The sequence below is a fragment of the Gastrolobium bilobum genome, unplaced genomic scaffold (genome assembly GCF_033153095.1).
Source record: "Gastrolobium bilobum isolate Gb01-03AN ecotype WA unplaced genomic scaffold, APGP_CSIRO_Gbil_v1 utg966, whole genome shotgun sequence".
NCBI lineage: Eukaryota > Viridiplantae > Streptophyta > Magnoliopsida > Fabales > Fabaceae > Gastrolobium > Gastrolobium bilobum.
In genome coordinates, this window is record NW_026899514.1 from 115,022 (window position 1) to 130,856 (window position 15,835).

The following is a 15,835-nucleotide window of genomic DNA, read 5'->3' on the forward strand; positions in this document are numbered from 1 at the left end:
AGTTACCTAATTTTTCCAGTAAAGTTTTTCCCCACCAAACAACTTTTTTTTACATTTTTCTACCTATCTCACTTTATCTATCTTTCCAATCATTTCTCAACCAAACGCCCCTAAAGGTTTCCAATCTGTGCATCTTGTTGTTAGTCTTTCCCATACCAGTTTCTTTTATTATTAATACAAGTCTTCCATTCCTTTTTCATCCCTTATTCGTCCTTAAGCCTCGTTATCTCATTATTTGTGAAACTTTTGGGAGTTTTTTCAGACATTATTTTTTCTTCTGTCTCCAAGTCACCATTGTATAGAGTTTTCAAAATTTAGGATCATGCTGACGTTTATAAAGCCATAGCTTCTTGATATTTAGCTTCTATACTTAGACTTTACAACTTCCTGCTTCTTATTCTTAACGAGATACCTAGTTGTGCCCAATACAATAAAAACACCCTGAAGTAGAACATGATCATAACAAGACCCATCTCAATCCGCATCAATATAACTAATCATGCGACCTTATCTCTTATCTTCGTAAGTTCTTATAACAGTCCTTGGACTTGTGCTCCTTTAATAACTTTCTATCACCATCACATACAGACTAGGAATTGACAGCCAAACTCACAACATTGGGATGCTTAGTGATATTGAGATAGTTTAGCTTTCCACCAAGTCTCTAGTATCTCCCAAATCCCAAGGTCTGCTGAAGTCTCCGGCTGTCCTAGGAAGTGCATCAACTGGTTTGCAATCTATTAATATAGCACACCAGCTTCATCCAGTATCTTTAATGCATACTTAACATGAATTATGGCGCTAGAAAACAGCCTGACATGCCACATGTAAAATTTACTTGAAAATTCAGATGAGTTGTTTTAAAGCACAGACAAAAGGAACTCATGGCGACCAATAAGACAATAAATTTCTATTAGGATTTTTCCTTGCACTTCTAATTTATAATTTCTTGTGGTACAGGTACATTGAGAAATTCTTACCAGCACTTGAACTTCAACCTTTATCGAAATTACAACCCAATAAAAAAATAAAAAATTTCAACTAATTTTAGCTAAGTAAATCATCAAAACCAGTATAAGCAAACGTGAAAAGCAAAATTTGTTTCCAAACACAAATGCTGAGCTATTTTCTTCTCTTATGACTGCAGACTGTCATGCTCTTCAATATCTATTCCAGGTGATGCTGCTGCTTCAACTATTTCTATAGATTTATTGTTCGTAACTGAGAAGGAAAACTCAGAAACCAAGGCCAAATGGTCGCTTCCCACTTTCTATTGATCAAGAAAAAAACTAGTTAGATTAGTGGGGGGAAACCGCGCCACAAAATAAGGATTGCAAGCATATGATCACTCAATCCTTGCGAAGTGCTAAAAGTCAATTGCACCTATTTCATATCAAAAACAGCTCTACAAAGCGAATGATTGTTATGCTCATAAATGAAAATATAATAAGAAAAATGATGAGATGCATAAAGAATGACTAACGGGAAAGCATCAACAAAATTTTGAAAAAGCCAAGTCAGATCAAACCGTAAATTCAAGACAACATTATTATATTCGTCCAATTCCCACAAGCAACAGATTAATGATTCAACCTTCAATCCTGGTTTTTTGTTTTATTGGGTGCACGGGTGGGTGGGCTGAAAGCCCAAAAAAATCTCATCCTGGCTCTCCAAAAATCTTAAACCTTACATTTCTTAGCAATTTTGTTAGCTCTCCATTACATTCGGAAAAACCTCCTCAATCCCTTCATAGTGCATGCTGAATCACATAAGCAATTTAACGCTTCAAGAATTTTAACTTGGAATTGGAAGCAGTAATACCTTGCATGGAAGGCCACCTGCCCTCAGGAGATCGCTAATTGGAACGGTATCAAGAACTCTTGTAGGTACAATACCGTCTGAGTACCTGCATCAAGTGCAATCAATCTTAGGTAACTGTCATCGTTAAGGCTACAACCATCATATTTTTCACAACCAAAATCTTTGGCAGAGCTTAGGAAAGACATTGATTACCATAAGTAATCTACAGTACCAAGAAACTTTGAGTGATAGGAAGTTGCCAAGGGTTCACCATTGAATCCCCGCGTACTAGTTGAACCCTGAAAAGGTTTATCATTTTATTATTCTACTGGCATGGGCCAGGGGGAAGAAATATGGAAAATCATACATAGTAATAATAGGTTGCAAAAGAATGACTAGGTAGTAGTACATTAACTGTGGCATACGAACTATTCAGCTTTAATGGATGCACAGCAAAATGACGTTCTGAATCACCGGTTGCAATTTTTACCTCTTCATCTGTCCAGCACTTAAACAATCTGGAAACAGTAGTTTGAGAGCATCATACTGAGATAACGCTGAATGGCACAAACACTTTCAAGAAACATGCCTTCTTCAATGAATACACATGAGTAAGTTGCAATCAGCAGAAGAGGAGAAAGTGATAGCACAATTAATGGTCATCAAATATTATAATCCCACAACAAAAAAAAGGGTCATAAAATGTTATAATTTATATCACACGAAATCTGCCATGAAAATGCATGTATCATATAAAAGAGTGCTTAATCCATATTCAGGAATAGACATTCATGAATAAATTATAGCTCATTAATTTATTTTTTTTAAAAAGGTCAATGTACTTTTCCTTTTAGAAAACTTCAGGAGAAATAAAATATTCTTAAGGAAATAATGGAAATAAGATGAGTATAGTTATCGAAATATTAATGCAGGAAACACACACACACACACCCAAATACAAGACTCGAGTTTATAGGTATAAATGGTGAAAAAGTAAAACTACCTGATCTCAAAAATGTAATCAAACTGTGATGTCATTACACTCATACACTGTCAGCTTAAGTTTGTGATAACTGATAACCAAACAGTGATTCTCTACTATATAAACTACACATTCACACCTACTCCGTACTTGTATTATATATTTAATCGCCAAAATGAAATGGAAAAGTACCCATCCAGAGAGATAAATGGACCAACTGTTTCTTTTTTCTCGCCTAAAACTTGAGCCGGACGACAGCTTTTTTGTCCAGATAATTCCTTTCTGTCATATAACATGATATTAAGCTGCAATTGAAAAGCACATCCAATTTCAAGGAAGCATCTTCAACATTAACTACATGCTTAGAATCATAGTATAATCAATCTTACAATCGTGGCGAGTATTAGGGATGTTAACGAGTCGAGCCGGGTCGGGTTTTGGTCTTAAAAGGCATTAAACGTGTTAGTCTGATCTAGTCTATTACCTACTATGAATATAATTATCGGTGTGGTCTGACTTATTTACAAAAAATAAAAGTCTGGTTTAGTTTGTTAGCCTGTTAAAAATAATAAGACAACAAAAATTTGTCCAAACAAAATATACGATCAATAGCGCTAATAATTCTACAAAAATTCATAAATTCAATGTATATCCAAACAGCATAATATAGAATAAAATCATTCAAAAAGTCTGTTTAACCAATAAAATAGGGTGAAATTGCTTGATAAGAGAGAGGAGGCTATTATGAGTAGTATAAAAATATAAAATAAAAATAAAAGTTAGTATACTAGACCAGCCTAAGAGGTTCTAAGACCAGACTTTTGAATTGAAGCTTGAGGTCTTTTTATTAAACGGACTTTTATATAAGTCTAAACCTGGTTCTAACAACAAATTTTAGACATGTAAGCCCAGGCCTTCACGAGTCGGGCCACATGCCCCTGGTTCGTTTACCACCCCTATCCAGTATAAATGAATTTGCAAAACCAAGATAATGTGAAAGTGATAACAATTTCAATGTTATTCACCTCCGACGATGACAAGAACTTGTATATTCCACTCTGTTGAAGAAAAATTATAAAGAGAACTCAGTATGTCAAAAATGAAGAACACAAAGTAAATGACAAAATCCTATCTATTTTCTGGAACACGGCACCTCAGGAGTACTATTAAAATCACCAGCTAGCACAACAGGGGTATTACCCCATTTCTCTGAGAGGATCTGTGCTCTTGACAAGAGAAAACGAATCTGAAATATTAAAAATTTCAATTATCGAGAGTATAGGAAGTTCTAGGAAAGCAATGAAAAAATTGATAATGAACGTTGAAAAATAAAGTGAAATACATACTCGACTGGCATTTCCTAGATAACATATGCTCTCTATGGATTAGGCATAGTAGTTATCCCAACAATAGTTTACCACTAGATGAAAAGAATATAATTGGCTAGAGCTCCAACGAAAATAAGAGGAACGGGTAATGGAAAGATAATAAAAAGCACCACATGCAAACAGCAAGTGAGCAATTAATGCTTCGCATAACACTTGATTTTACTTACTTTCTTTTGTGTTTGATACTCTTATACTTTTACTCCTATTACTTTTATATTTCGTTTATCATATTCAGTTGTTAATTATTTCAAGAAACATTCTCTCATATTAAATATGACTTCTTGAATATGTTAATAAAAAACCCTGCACAAATGTTAATTTCCAAAGTTATAGTGCATGCGGAAAGGTCAAAAGCACCTTCCTTGAGCTAATCATTATAGAGTAGTGACGTTCTAACGTAAAAATGAGGTAACAAAAAAACACTTACTTGACCTAATTTAACTTCTCCCCTGTTTGGGTTATAAAGTACGTGGATGTTACCAACTAACAGTCTTCTGGAGTCAGATTCACACATCTGCCTGCACAGGATGAAGTTAGAAATGCAAAGGATGACTAATTGGATATGCAGTAGAACAATATATATAGTAATAACAATGAGGTAATAAAGGATGGCTTTTGGACCACTATAACCCATATTTAATAATTAATTACCAAATTGATCTTCATTATAAACTATTTCAAAAATTTAACCTTGCTTACAAACATAACATCAATCTGTCCTTGTTTGACCGTTGACCATCAAGCCTACCCGGGTATCCCCCTCCCTACCCGGATATTTTTTGAAAATTTTACCCTACCCGAATAGTCAAGGGAATACCCTGATATATTTCAAAAATCTGGAAAAATGGTTGAATTATCTACCCGGGTAGGGAGGAGGCTACCCGGATAGGCTTTAATCCGTAACAAACTGAATAGTGTCGTTTCCAAGGAAAATGGCTTTACAGTGTTACTTTTTGTTCCTCCGAAAATGTGTAAAAATGATTAACACAGTCTGCTACAGAGGCAAGGGTTGTTACTTCATCAGATTCTGGCTTTGAAACAGCAACTGTATGATTTTGATTTACATTGAGGAGTTCACATGATCCAGCATGGATTATCAATGTTATTATTGATCCTTGAATCCTTTGTTGTTTGTTTGGTATCAGCCTTTGTAGTTATTTTTGTGGAACATTGAAATGACTTCTTACATAACCCAGCATCAGAATATTGATCTTTAGGCAATTCAGGGGCTGCCTTTTCATCCAAATCAAATGAAGAAGGAGGAATTAAATCTTGCATGACATCGGAATAGATCTTTTTAACACTTTCCCCAACAGTTTGCATCTGATTCTCTATGTGTTTAACAGTTTCCTATTCCCAAATAACAAACAAATAAAAGGACTATAGTGGACTGTTAATGTAAATCAACAGCTGGCCAGGAACAATCAGTCCCAAAAACAGTTCAATCAGGCTAGTGTTACACAATGCAGATCATATAGAATTATTTACAGAAATTTACCCGGGTAGCCTCTTCCCTACCCGGGTAAATAATTCAACCATTTTTTCAGATTTTTGAAATATACCAGAGTATCCCCTTGACTATCCGGGTAGGGTAAAATTTTCAAAAAATACCAAAGTAGGAAGGGAGATACCCGGGTAGACTTGATGGTCAACGGTCAAACAGGGGCAGATTGGTGTTATGTTTGTAAACAAGGTCAAATTTTTGAAATAATTTATAATCAAGGTCAATTTGATAATTAATTATTAAATATGGGTTATGGTGATCAAAAAGTCGGATAGCTAGTGCTTACGTTCAAGCTAATGTAAGACATCACATTATATAAAGCAAGAGATGGCCAAGGAGCTAGGAATTCAGGCAGCACCCTGGTGCCACAGCACTCACTTTTATAAAGACTTTTGCTTTTAATAAATATTCCTACAACAACGCTGATAATCAATATCTCAACTATATAAGATATTCAGCCGTACTTGCAACTATGTTACTTTTTCAAAGTCATGCCATGCAGTAGTAAATCATCAAGGGTTCAGACCCAGAGCTATTCACCCATCCCAGGTGAACATCTATTGGAATGGAAGCCTTGTATGTCATGCCTTGGACCCTGGCTTGCGGTAAGGAGGATGCAAGCATCAAGTTAAAATTATGAAACGTAAAAGTTAAAGAGTAAATCCTGCATTTGCTTGTTTTAGGGTTCGGTGGAACAAACAATCTCCAACATTTGCTTCTAATTGTTTGGTGTGGGCAAAGAATTTTCTGACTTTGATTTTTGTTAGAAATATAATAAAAAACAATTCATGTGTCTTCACCTACACAAGAGGGATAATTATTTTTTAATTAAAAAAGAAAAGACTACAAGAACATATGCGAAGTTTTAAAAAACCAAAAAGGACAAACCATTGTCATATCATTAAAAGAAATTAGCTAGCTGACATCAAAGAACTGATACCTCAAAAACAAAAAGTTGAGCAACATTATCACGAAGGCCAATGTCCTTAAATTGAATGCTCTCTCCTTCCAATAACCGGAACCTGACAGACAGAAAGAAAAGACCAATCAGAGTGAATAGAATAGATCTATCAATTTTTATCTAACAACCAAAGTGAGCAATTAATATATTACTTATCAGCTTTCCAAAACATTGCACAACCGTCGACTGAATCTCCAGTGCGTCTCTACAGCTCCATTTACACAACTCATTAGGTCCTAAAATAGTTAGACACCTACAAAATTGTGGTACGTACTACTACCGTGCACAGGCTAATGACAAATTTCACATGTTTAATGATTAACGCGGATCAAAGCAGCTAAAAATTTATAATTTCCTTGAATGAACCGGAAATTGATCCAGAAGATGTCAAGCATTGAATAGACCAAACCGAAGTACAAAGAAGAAACACATGAAACAAAGCTGAAGTGTTATATATTTGGCACATTATATGTAACAACCAATCTCAGATTTAGGTACAGTAGGGTCTTAAATTCAGAGAAAGTTTCGAGGAAATGAAAATATACCTTATAAGATCCTCTGTATCCTGCTTTAACCAATATGTTTGAGAGTTCAAAATACTTGTCCACCTCCTGACAATACCATTCCGAACATTTCAAGTTACTATTTTTGAGCTCCAAGTCTAAATAATGAATCATGATTAAACATATCTCTCAAAAGAACGGGGACAAAGGCTATTAATAAAGATGAAACGTTACTTGTAAACAGATAATATCAGGGTTCCATCCAAAGAGTTCATCACAAATAATCCTCCTACGACGATCCCAGTTAATATAACGAGAAGGAACGTTTACATATAAATCAGAGTGTTGAGAAGCATTTCTATCCGCGAGAATGTTATACGACGCCACAGTGAATCTTTCTGGAACATAATAAAGCAAATGAATCCACTCCAGTACGTAGTAGCCACATGTGAAGAGAAGAGAGAGCAAACAGAAGCTGAGTGAGCAAGAAGAGAATTAACCTGGAGATGCGAACGGTAGATCAGCAGCTTCAACCCAATGACGTTTAATTTCGGGAGAATTTGAACGCCATTGAATTTGGGAAGCAGTGGGACCATTGAATTTGAAGCAGGTTGGGACAAAGAAGAAGGGATTGCGCTTCGATGAAGATAAAGACGAAGCTACGAGCCAAGACGAACAAGTAAAAGAGCCATTGTTGCAGGCCATTACTCTCTCTCTTACCTTTGCCTCAACAAGGAAACACCCAAGGTTAGCGCCACAATTCGTTATCTAATCCCAATGCCTCTTTCTCTCCCTTTAATCCTAACCGTTTCCTTTTCCTCTTCTCTTTATATAAAATTTTAAATACTTCATACTGATTGGCTTCAAAAATTCCTAATTTTTTTGTTTTAACTAAGAGTTTGATATTTATAATATTGCAGTAAATAAAATATTTTCTTAGTACCCATAAAAATGTGCCCTGTATACAATATATAAGTTATGTGAAAAGAGAGGAGATAAAAAATAAATATGGTTTCATATATTTTAAATATGTAGGAGATAATTTTCTACACTCCACACTCATTAGTCGAGTTTAAGGGAAAGTAATTTTTTAGAAGATAATTTTTTCTTCTTATCTCCTATATTAGGAAAGACATTAAACTCTTTATTCAATCAACTATATTTTATAATAAAACTACCGTTTTTATTAAAAGAATTTTTAAAAATTTTGTATGGAAATTCCACAAAGTTAAAACAATTGTTTATTCATTCTCTGCAATTGATTAATTTTGTGGAACAAACCTTATCAAACCATCAATCTACCAGTACAAGGATGGTTAACTAGTATGTACAATTTCTGTGTTTACAAAAAAAAAAAAAAATACATTTTTAATTGGGCTTGTTTGAGCTAGGATTGAAATGATTCCAAATCATAACCGTTTCACAGTTAAATTGATTTTTCAGTCTTGTTTTTGTTTTGTTTTATTTCTTTGTGAAACTAGGGCATAGAGCAGTAACCGAAAAAAGGAGGGTGGAGGAGCAGAGGTCAGGTCAGGTCCCTTACTTTTATCTCGTAACAGAATGTTGCGTTATTTAGGTTTTGCTCTAAAGTGTATGTGGTTGATTTCGCAGGCGATGGCGTCGATTGCTGTGTCTGCTGAAGCGGATCGGAATGTCATGAGCATGAGGTAACCAAAGATCACGTTCGAATGAGAACCTTTTTTTTTTCTTTTTTCTTTTTTGTTTGCATTATCGAATGAAAGTTTGGGGATAAATTACACACGGAAGTAAAGTTGAAGAAGGACCATTGGGCTTTTGGCTTGGTGGTTATTACTTGTGGCCTTTTGCCGGTCTTCAACTTGAGTATTTACTCTTACTCTAAAAAAATCAGAAAGGTGGATACTTGTAGGTATTTACTAATGTTTAATATCCAAGCTTTCCTTCATTTCATACAGTTGTACCTCCTTCTGTTGTTCTTGGATGTGAGTTGAAATATCAAGTTGCATTATTAATAAAAGGGTTTTATAAAATGAACTGCTTGTTGAGTTTTGAAGTCATAATTTGAATGGGAATGAAACATGACTATCAGCCCTGCCCCTACCCAAGAAGTTGATTTTAAAAAATAAAAATAAAAATAAAAAATACTCTTCAATAAAGTCATAATATAGATTTGTTTTTTTAAGCAAATTATTTCCTTCGAAATCCAATTATGCCCGAACCCTTGTGCTGTAACTTGTCCCTCTACTCCAACTCCCCCTTGGAATTTCTTCCTTTCCATTAGAGTTCCTGCATCTCGTCTCTTTTATGGCTCTACTTCAATTTTAGGTAGGCTCTTCTTCGTCCGTTATCTGTTTGTCTGTTTGCTTTTTAGTTGTGTTCATTTCTCTTTGATGCAGCATTGTATGTGATAATGCAGCGTTGTTACTGAAAGTGAGCATGTTTTGGTAAGCAAAAAGGAGGGTGAAGGGGATAATTATGAAATTCTCTTGAATCATGGTGATGGGCCAAGTGCGCGTAACAATTATCTAAAAAAGAGGAAGAGAGGAAAGAAGAGAGAGAAAAGGCAAGTCATAGATGAAAAATTACAGCACTCCCTTGATCGGATCTTGGAATATATTGATCAATTGTCACATGGATTGGAGTCAATTAACTCTTTTAGCATGACTAGATGTCTTACTCTGTTAAAAGACGTACCAGGTTTAGAGGAAGGCAGTTCTGCATACAAATTGGCCCCACGAATTTTTATCCCAAAACAGAATAGAGAGGCATTTATCTATTACATGGAAAATGAACCTCACAAAGCTAATAAATTTCTAAGCATGTTTACTTTTGAGCATGTAAAAAACTACAGATGAACTTTTACTTGGTTTTGTATTTAATTTTGAACTATTACTTGGATTTGTATTTTATGTTAAACGTGTGTACTTTAGTTTCTATACGATGTTGCAATGACATTTCGGTCTGTGATTATTGTTTCGTAATACAATTTATATTTGTTTGAATAGATACATATAACAATAATGAGTTGTTTCAATAGAATGAAAGTGCAAATGAATCACTATACTTGAAGAATATGTTTTTAGGGAGATATGTTTATCATATTACATAAAATAATTTTGTCTCATGCACGTACAAAAAATGGGTGGGATTTACTTTTTTTCTTTCTCACTCTTCTCCTTAGTGGATTCCACCCACTTTTTAGGTGTTGTATGAGATAAAATTGTTTCATGTAATATGAGAAACATATTTTCTCATGTTTTTTTCATCAACTATATTAGTTCTTATGTTTGTCTTACAATGCAATTATCAATATGTAGACGAACAAAAAAAAAAATTAACATTGATTATATCTGAACATGGATGGTTGGTAGAATGAAAAGAGTGAATAAAAATGGATTTTTTGAGCAATTTCGAATGAGAAACCCTGTGTTTAATAGTTTGGTAAGTGACTTGATTCAATACCATGGATTAAAGCCAACCCATGTTGACATTGAGGAAGTTTTGACCATATTTTTTGTACATATTGGTGATGAAGCCACTTACAGAGAAGATGGAGAGAGATTTCAACATTTTACAGAGACAATTTCATCATGTATTAAAACTTGTTTAAAGTTTAGGACTTCAAATAATTAAGATTGACAATATGTTATAGAAAATGAACGATATTGGCCATACTTTAAGGATTGAATAGAAGCTATGGATAACACTCATATTGTTATTTATGTTTTTTATACCAGCATAAAGGGAATAATTACCATGAATGTTCTTGTTGATTGTTTTAATATGAACATTACGTTTGCATTGGTAGGTTGGGAAGTGTTTATGCATGATACCAAAATTTTCACTGATTATTTTGCACAATTGCATTTAAATTTTCTTCTTCACCAAAAAGATAATTATGCAATATTCTTATTTAATGTTAATGTAAATAATTCATATATTGTTGTTTCAAATATAATCACCTTTTATTACGTATAAACACTACTTTGTTGACTCTGGATAAGTTTCAAAAGGTTTTTGGAACCATATAGCAACACAAGATATCATCTTCCTCAATTTTCATCATTCACGTTTGAGCAGAGTTATTGAAAGTACCTTAAGAGTTTGCAAAGAAAAGTGGAAGATATTACTAAAAATGACTAACTTTGAGCTTCAAAATCAATTTGGTATCATACCATCTACGCTCTCCATAATTAAATTTGAGACAAATATATTTTGAATACTTAAGAATATTGATGAGTTTGAAGTCAAAGATACTAGTCGAGATGAATAGGAAGGGACAAGTGCAAAATCAATTAAATTAATGGAAGAAACAATAGATCATATTAGACACTATAAATCAATTAAATTAATTGTCGGCGCGAGTGCATTGTTAGCTTTTAGAAACTATAGTATAACTGATATTATTTTTATGATTGTGATATGCTATTATGTATTATTTATTTTTTAATCATTTTAGTCATTGTCTTTGTGTAAAATAATTAAATAAAAATTCCACGAATCTTCTATAATTAAATAATGTCATAGTATTAAAAAAAAATAATGTATAGTATTAACAAATAAAAAATTGCAAAGACAATTTGATTATGAAATTTTTAAGCTTATAAGTGCTTTTCGTTCAAATATGATGTGGGAAAAAAATTACATGTATTTTTTAATAATTTTAATATATATATATATATATATATATATATATATATATATATATATATATATATATATATTAAAAGTCCATCCTATCGGATGTAAATAAAAAAAACCCAAAAACATTATGTGTAAAATTCAGAACTCCATTTTCCCTCGTGTGTAATTATCTGCATTGATGATTTGTTTTCCTTGTATCTCTAAATCATGATCTGCATGTTGATCCAATCGTTGGGAGAAATTATTAGCTGCTCTTAAGATCAATGCAGCAGATGTTGATATAATCGCAAATGCTAGAGTTAACTTATTAAAGTGATTGTTCCGCAATCTATCTAGAAGTTATATTCCAATTAATTGATTTTTATTGTTTCCAACTGTTTCACAAAATGGTAGCTGAAAGAACCCTGCGTGAGCATAAAGGTGATGCACTTGCTTCGCTAGAGTGGTGGGAATGAACTAGATGATACGTCTCTGCTTATATTATTTTGCATTGGAATTTGAACCTCAAATATATGCTATAACCTATTCAATCAGAAAATATGTGCGAATAGATATAATTCATGTAATGGCATAAACTTTAAAAATAAAAGAATGTACCTAACTACAGGTATCCGAAAAAAAAATGTTTAATTATTATTTTGTGTTATATGTGAAAGTGTATTTTTTAATATTATTCAAATTATTTTTGTTATTTTACAGACATAAATATTGACAATCAATTTAAACTTATTTAGTGAAAATATAAATTTTATAAATTATTTTACATATATTTATATATTTTATTTAAATTAATTTTTTAATATTTTAAAATAAAAAGTAATGTATGAATAAGTCAAAAGGAAATTTATTTATTTTTAGTTTCCCAATGTATCATTCAGCCGACAGCCCAAGACTAATCCTTTCAAGACGGGAGATCACATTAAGTGGGTAAATCTCTCCCAACAAAGTTTTTTTCATACGTACGGCCAGGAATCGAACCCCTGCCAGTAGGGGTGAAACTGGGCTGGGTTGGGCCAAACTTTGCCCCGAAAAGCCCAAGCCTACGTCAAAAAATTTCAATTTGGCCTGTCTCAAGCCTAGTGTGAGTCTAACTGTTAGCCTAGTTTGACCCGTTTATAAAAAAACAAATGCCCTGGCTTAGCCCATTAGCCTGTTAATTTTTAACTTCCAAGCAGAACCATGAATCAACTTTACAAAGTACTCAAATTATGTTGCTACACCAAAAATCATAATTTCAACGTCCAAACAAAATCATGAATCATAACAAAACTAATACAATATGCATTTAAGTCATTTTCAAAACCAAAATGCTCAAACTAAATTATATATATTTCATCAGATCCAACAAACAAATCCATACTATGTAAATTAAAATAACTACATGAATCCAACAAACAAACACATCATGATGTTTGTAGTAAGTATAACCTCTCTAAAAAATGTTTTAATATATTCATATACACAATCTAACATGTTGAGATGTTGGTTCCTCCTATATAAGAAATAAAGTAAGATTTCTATTAAAATATAATCGAATATAATTAAGTTATAAATAATTGCAATTGATTAAATGTATATCTTTTTTTTTTCTTCAAGGCATACTTACTCTATTTTATTTTATTTAAAATAAATATTACAATATAAGCCGGCCTGTAGGCTTATAGGCCCGGCCTTTTTATTAAACATGTTTTTTTAAGGCCCGAGTCCGGCCTATTATACAAAATATACTAGGTCAAATCTAGCCTGATGTAGGCCGAGCCGTAGGCCCCTGTAGGCCGGCCCGACCTAGTTTCACCCTTACCTGCCAGCATATTTAAGGAACCCAGCTATCTACCAACTGTGCTGGGCTTTGGGTAGGGTTGTGCATGGGTCAGGTCGGGTCAGATTTTTGTGCCGACTCGACCCAACTTGGTTTTTATAGGTCCGGTATTTTGACCCGACCTGCTTTAATTTGATCCAAGTCAGGTTTGACTTGGTTTGAATTTTTTTGAACTAGTTCAGAACTGGGTCGGATCTTACCTGACTTGGTTTCTGAAGTTCTTCTGCCTTGGTTTCTGAAGTGGGTCAAATTTGACCTGACCCGTTTTTTACTTGGTTTCGTCACAAAATTTCGTCAAAATTTTTACGTTGCAAACAACAAAAATTTCGTCACAAAATTATTTTTTCGTTGGAAGACAGAAATGTGTTACGTTGAAAATTTTGATGGAAATGTTTTTTATCAAAAAACTTGACGAAAATATTTAGTCGAAAATTTTCGATGAAAATGTGTTTCGCTAAAAATTTCGACGAATTTTTTTTTTTTTGTCATAACGAAAATGTTTCCGTCGAAAACTTTTGCCGAAATTTGAATTCTGTAAAGAATTTTGATGAAATTTTTTTCCGTCAAAAAATTTCGATGGAAATGTGTTTCGTCGAAATTTTTGATGAATATGTTTTTTCGTGAAATATTTTGACGAAATTTAGATTCCGTTAAAAAATTTGACAAAAAAAATTTTCCGTCACATTTTTTCACAGAAATATTTTTAGTCACAAATTTTGATTAAATATTTTTCGTCAAAACATTTTCGAAAAATTTTGTTGGAAATATTTTGTGTAAAATTTTTTAACGTAATTGTTTTACGTTAAAATGTTTCTTTTAATGTAATTGTGATATTTTTTCTTTTTTTTTTCACATAATGAGTATGGTCAAGTTTTGGGTCAATGAGTTATTATTAAAACAAGTCAGGTCTAAAACTGACTCAAATAAAGTGGGTCAGTATTTAAACCCAGTTAAAAAAAAGAAGGTATTTATGGGTCAAGTCAAGGTCAGATTAAGGGCAAGGCAAGTGAACCAAATTTTTTGCACACCCCTAGCTTTGGGTCCCTAACAAAAAACATGGTTCCCACTACAAAAAAAAAACTAATCCCAAGATCCCTAAGAAATTCATAGTGGATCCATTTAGTTGAAATCGTTGTCCCTCACAAATTCAAAAAAATCCCTTAAAAGGACTAAAATGGGTCCAATTTGAATTTCATATGAACCAAGTGACTATTTTTTTTTTGTAAAGGACTAAAGTGAGGACCTTGTTTTTTGTTAAGGATCCAAAAGAAACTTTAATTTAAAAAAAGGGAAAAAGATTTCTGCAATTATCGCAGATAAGTTATCTGCATTTATTCCCCAAACGACGTCGTTTTGGTATTGAAATCTTAAAAAATTATAAATATAAATACTATTATAATTGTAAAATAAATTAAAATTACAAAAATATCATAATTTCCGCCTCAAAACGACTTCGTATTGAGCTTACTGCAGATAATTTATCTGCAGTAACTGCATAAAAAATGAATCCTTTAAAAAAATTATAATTTTTCTCTTTTTTTATCATATCCTAACTCTTAAAACACAAAATAGAATAACACAATCCTTATCTAATACGCATTAAATATAAAATTATGAAGTTAATATACTTTCCTATTCTTATCCTATTTGTCTTTTATCTTATCATATCCATCCAAGGAGGCCTCATCATGTTATTATACTCTCGTTGATCTTTTTTATGCGCGCCCCCTCCGCGTCCTATTATATCATTACGAACGCGCACAAAGCCCCCAATATCGTTGGCTGGTATCGGTATAATAAATTTTTTAGATCTTAGATTTAGATGACTTGTTGATGCTCAAACAGAGCTCAAAGTCGAAATCAACTTTCAAGTACCCATGGATTCTATAGCATACTTTACCCATCTCACGAACCGTTGATATCAAGCCCTAAAAGAATTAATCGCATAAAATATCTGCTATAAAAGACTTCTAAACTCTCGATACGAAGAAGTTTGTGTTTTATTTGTTTTGTTTTTATGTTTTCATTTACAATTACTGAAAATAAACAGATAACAAACCAAACATAAGTACTTCCAGCGTTTTGAACATATACGTCATCAATCCATCACTCATTTATTTGGAAGACTTCAAATTTTTAAGCTGTCAGCATTAGGCTCCCCACTTAATTTAAAAAATTGGTTACTGCAGACATCAATGTACGCTTTTTCAAGTTGAACATATACTGCATTTTCCTAAACCAAACTAATGTACAAC

At 32.9% G+C, this 15,835-nt stretch overlaps 2 protein-coding genes across 8 annotated transcripts; one reads left to right on the forward strand and one right to left on the reverse strand.

The window, feature by feature from the left end:
* Positions 1-898: 898 nt before the first annotated feature.
* On the reverse strand, positions 899-7,907 carry LOC133290851 (carbon catabolite repressor protein 4 homolog 3-like). 5 transcript variants are annotated; one of them, XM_061488980.1, is made up of 13 exons: positions 7,639-7,907; positions 7,373-7,536; positions 7,181-7,246; positions 6,788-6,840; positions 6,615-6,696; positions 4,598-4,684; positions 3,936-4,028; positions 3,808-3,840; positions 2,975-3,087; positions 2,216-2,318; positions 2,014-2,099; positions 1,822-1,906; positions 899-1,270 (listed from the first exon to the last, which is right to left on the reverse strand). In XM_061488980.1, the coding sequence occupies exons 1-13, from the start codon at positions 7,841-7,843 to the stop codon at positions 1,136-1,138; spliced, it is 1,305 nt and encodes a 434-aa protein (XP_061344964.1). In that variant the 5' UTR covers positions 7,844-7,907; the 3' UTR covers positions 899-1,135. The 5 variants fall into 5 exon arrangements, with proteins under 5 accessions (XP_061344964.1, XP_061344963.1, XP_061344966.1 ...); XM_061488979.1 differs by having other exon boundaries at positions 2,210-2,318; XM_061488982.1 differs by lacking the exon at positions 4,598-4,684 and having other exon boundaries at positions 2,210-2,318.
* Positions 7,908-8,390: 483 nt separating this feature from the next.
* Positions 8,391-10,008, forward strand: LOC133290891 (uncharacterized). Of its 3 annotated transcripts, XM_061489038.1 has the most exons (4): positions 8,391-8,461; positions 8,620-8,667; positions 8,750-8,805; positions 9,534-10,008. In XM_061489038.1, the coding sequence occupies exons 3-4, from the start codon at positions 8,753-8,755 to the stop codon at positions 9,970-9,972; spliced, it is 492 nt and encodes a 163-aa protein (XP_061345022.1). In that variant the 5' UTR covers positions 8,391-8,461; positions 8,620-8,667; positions 8,750-8,752; the 3' UTR covers positions 9,973-10,008. The 3 variants fall into 3 exon arrangements, with proteins under 3 accessions (XP_061345022.1, XP_061345023.1, XP_061345024.1); XM_061489039.1 differs by lacking the exon at positions 8,391-8,461 and having other exon boundaries at positions 8,556-8,667; XM_061489040.1 differs by lacking the exon at positions 8,391-8,461 and having other exon boundaries at positions 8,563-8,662.
* The last annotated feature ends 5,827 nt before the right edge of the window (positions 10,009-15,835 follow it).

What these genes read in the sequence shown, in the direction of transcription:
- LOC133290851 (XM_061488979.1), bottom strand. Translation starts at nt 7,843, where the DNA reads ATGGCCTGCAACAATGGCTCTTTTACTTGTTCGTCTTGGCTCGTAGCT. An exon ending in CTGATATTATCTGTTTACAA is followed by an intron (nt 7,247 to 7,372) that starts GTAACGTTTCAT and finishes TGGTATTGTCAG; the next exon opens with GAGGTGGACAAGTATTTTGA. An exon ending in GAGAAGTTAAATTAGGTCAA is followed by an intron (nt 4,029 to 4,597) that starts GTAAGTGTTTTT and finishes TTAATATTTCAG; the next exon opens with ATTCGTTTTCTCTTGTCAAG.
- LOC133290891 (XM_061489038.1), top strand. Translation starts at nt 8,753, where the DNA reads ATGGCGTCGATTGCTGTGTCTGCTGAAGCGGATCGGAATGTCATGAGC. An exon ending in CGGAATGTCATGAGCATGAG is followed by an intron (nt 8,806 to 9,533) that starts GTAACCAAAGAT and finishes GTGATAATGCAG; the next exon opens with CGTTGTTACTGAAAGTGAGC.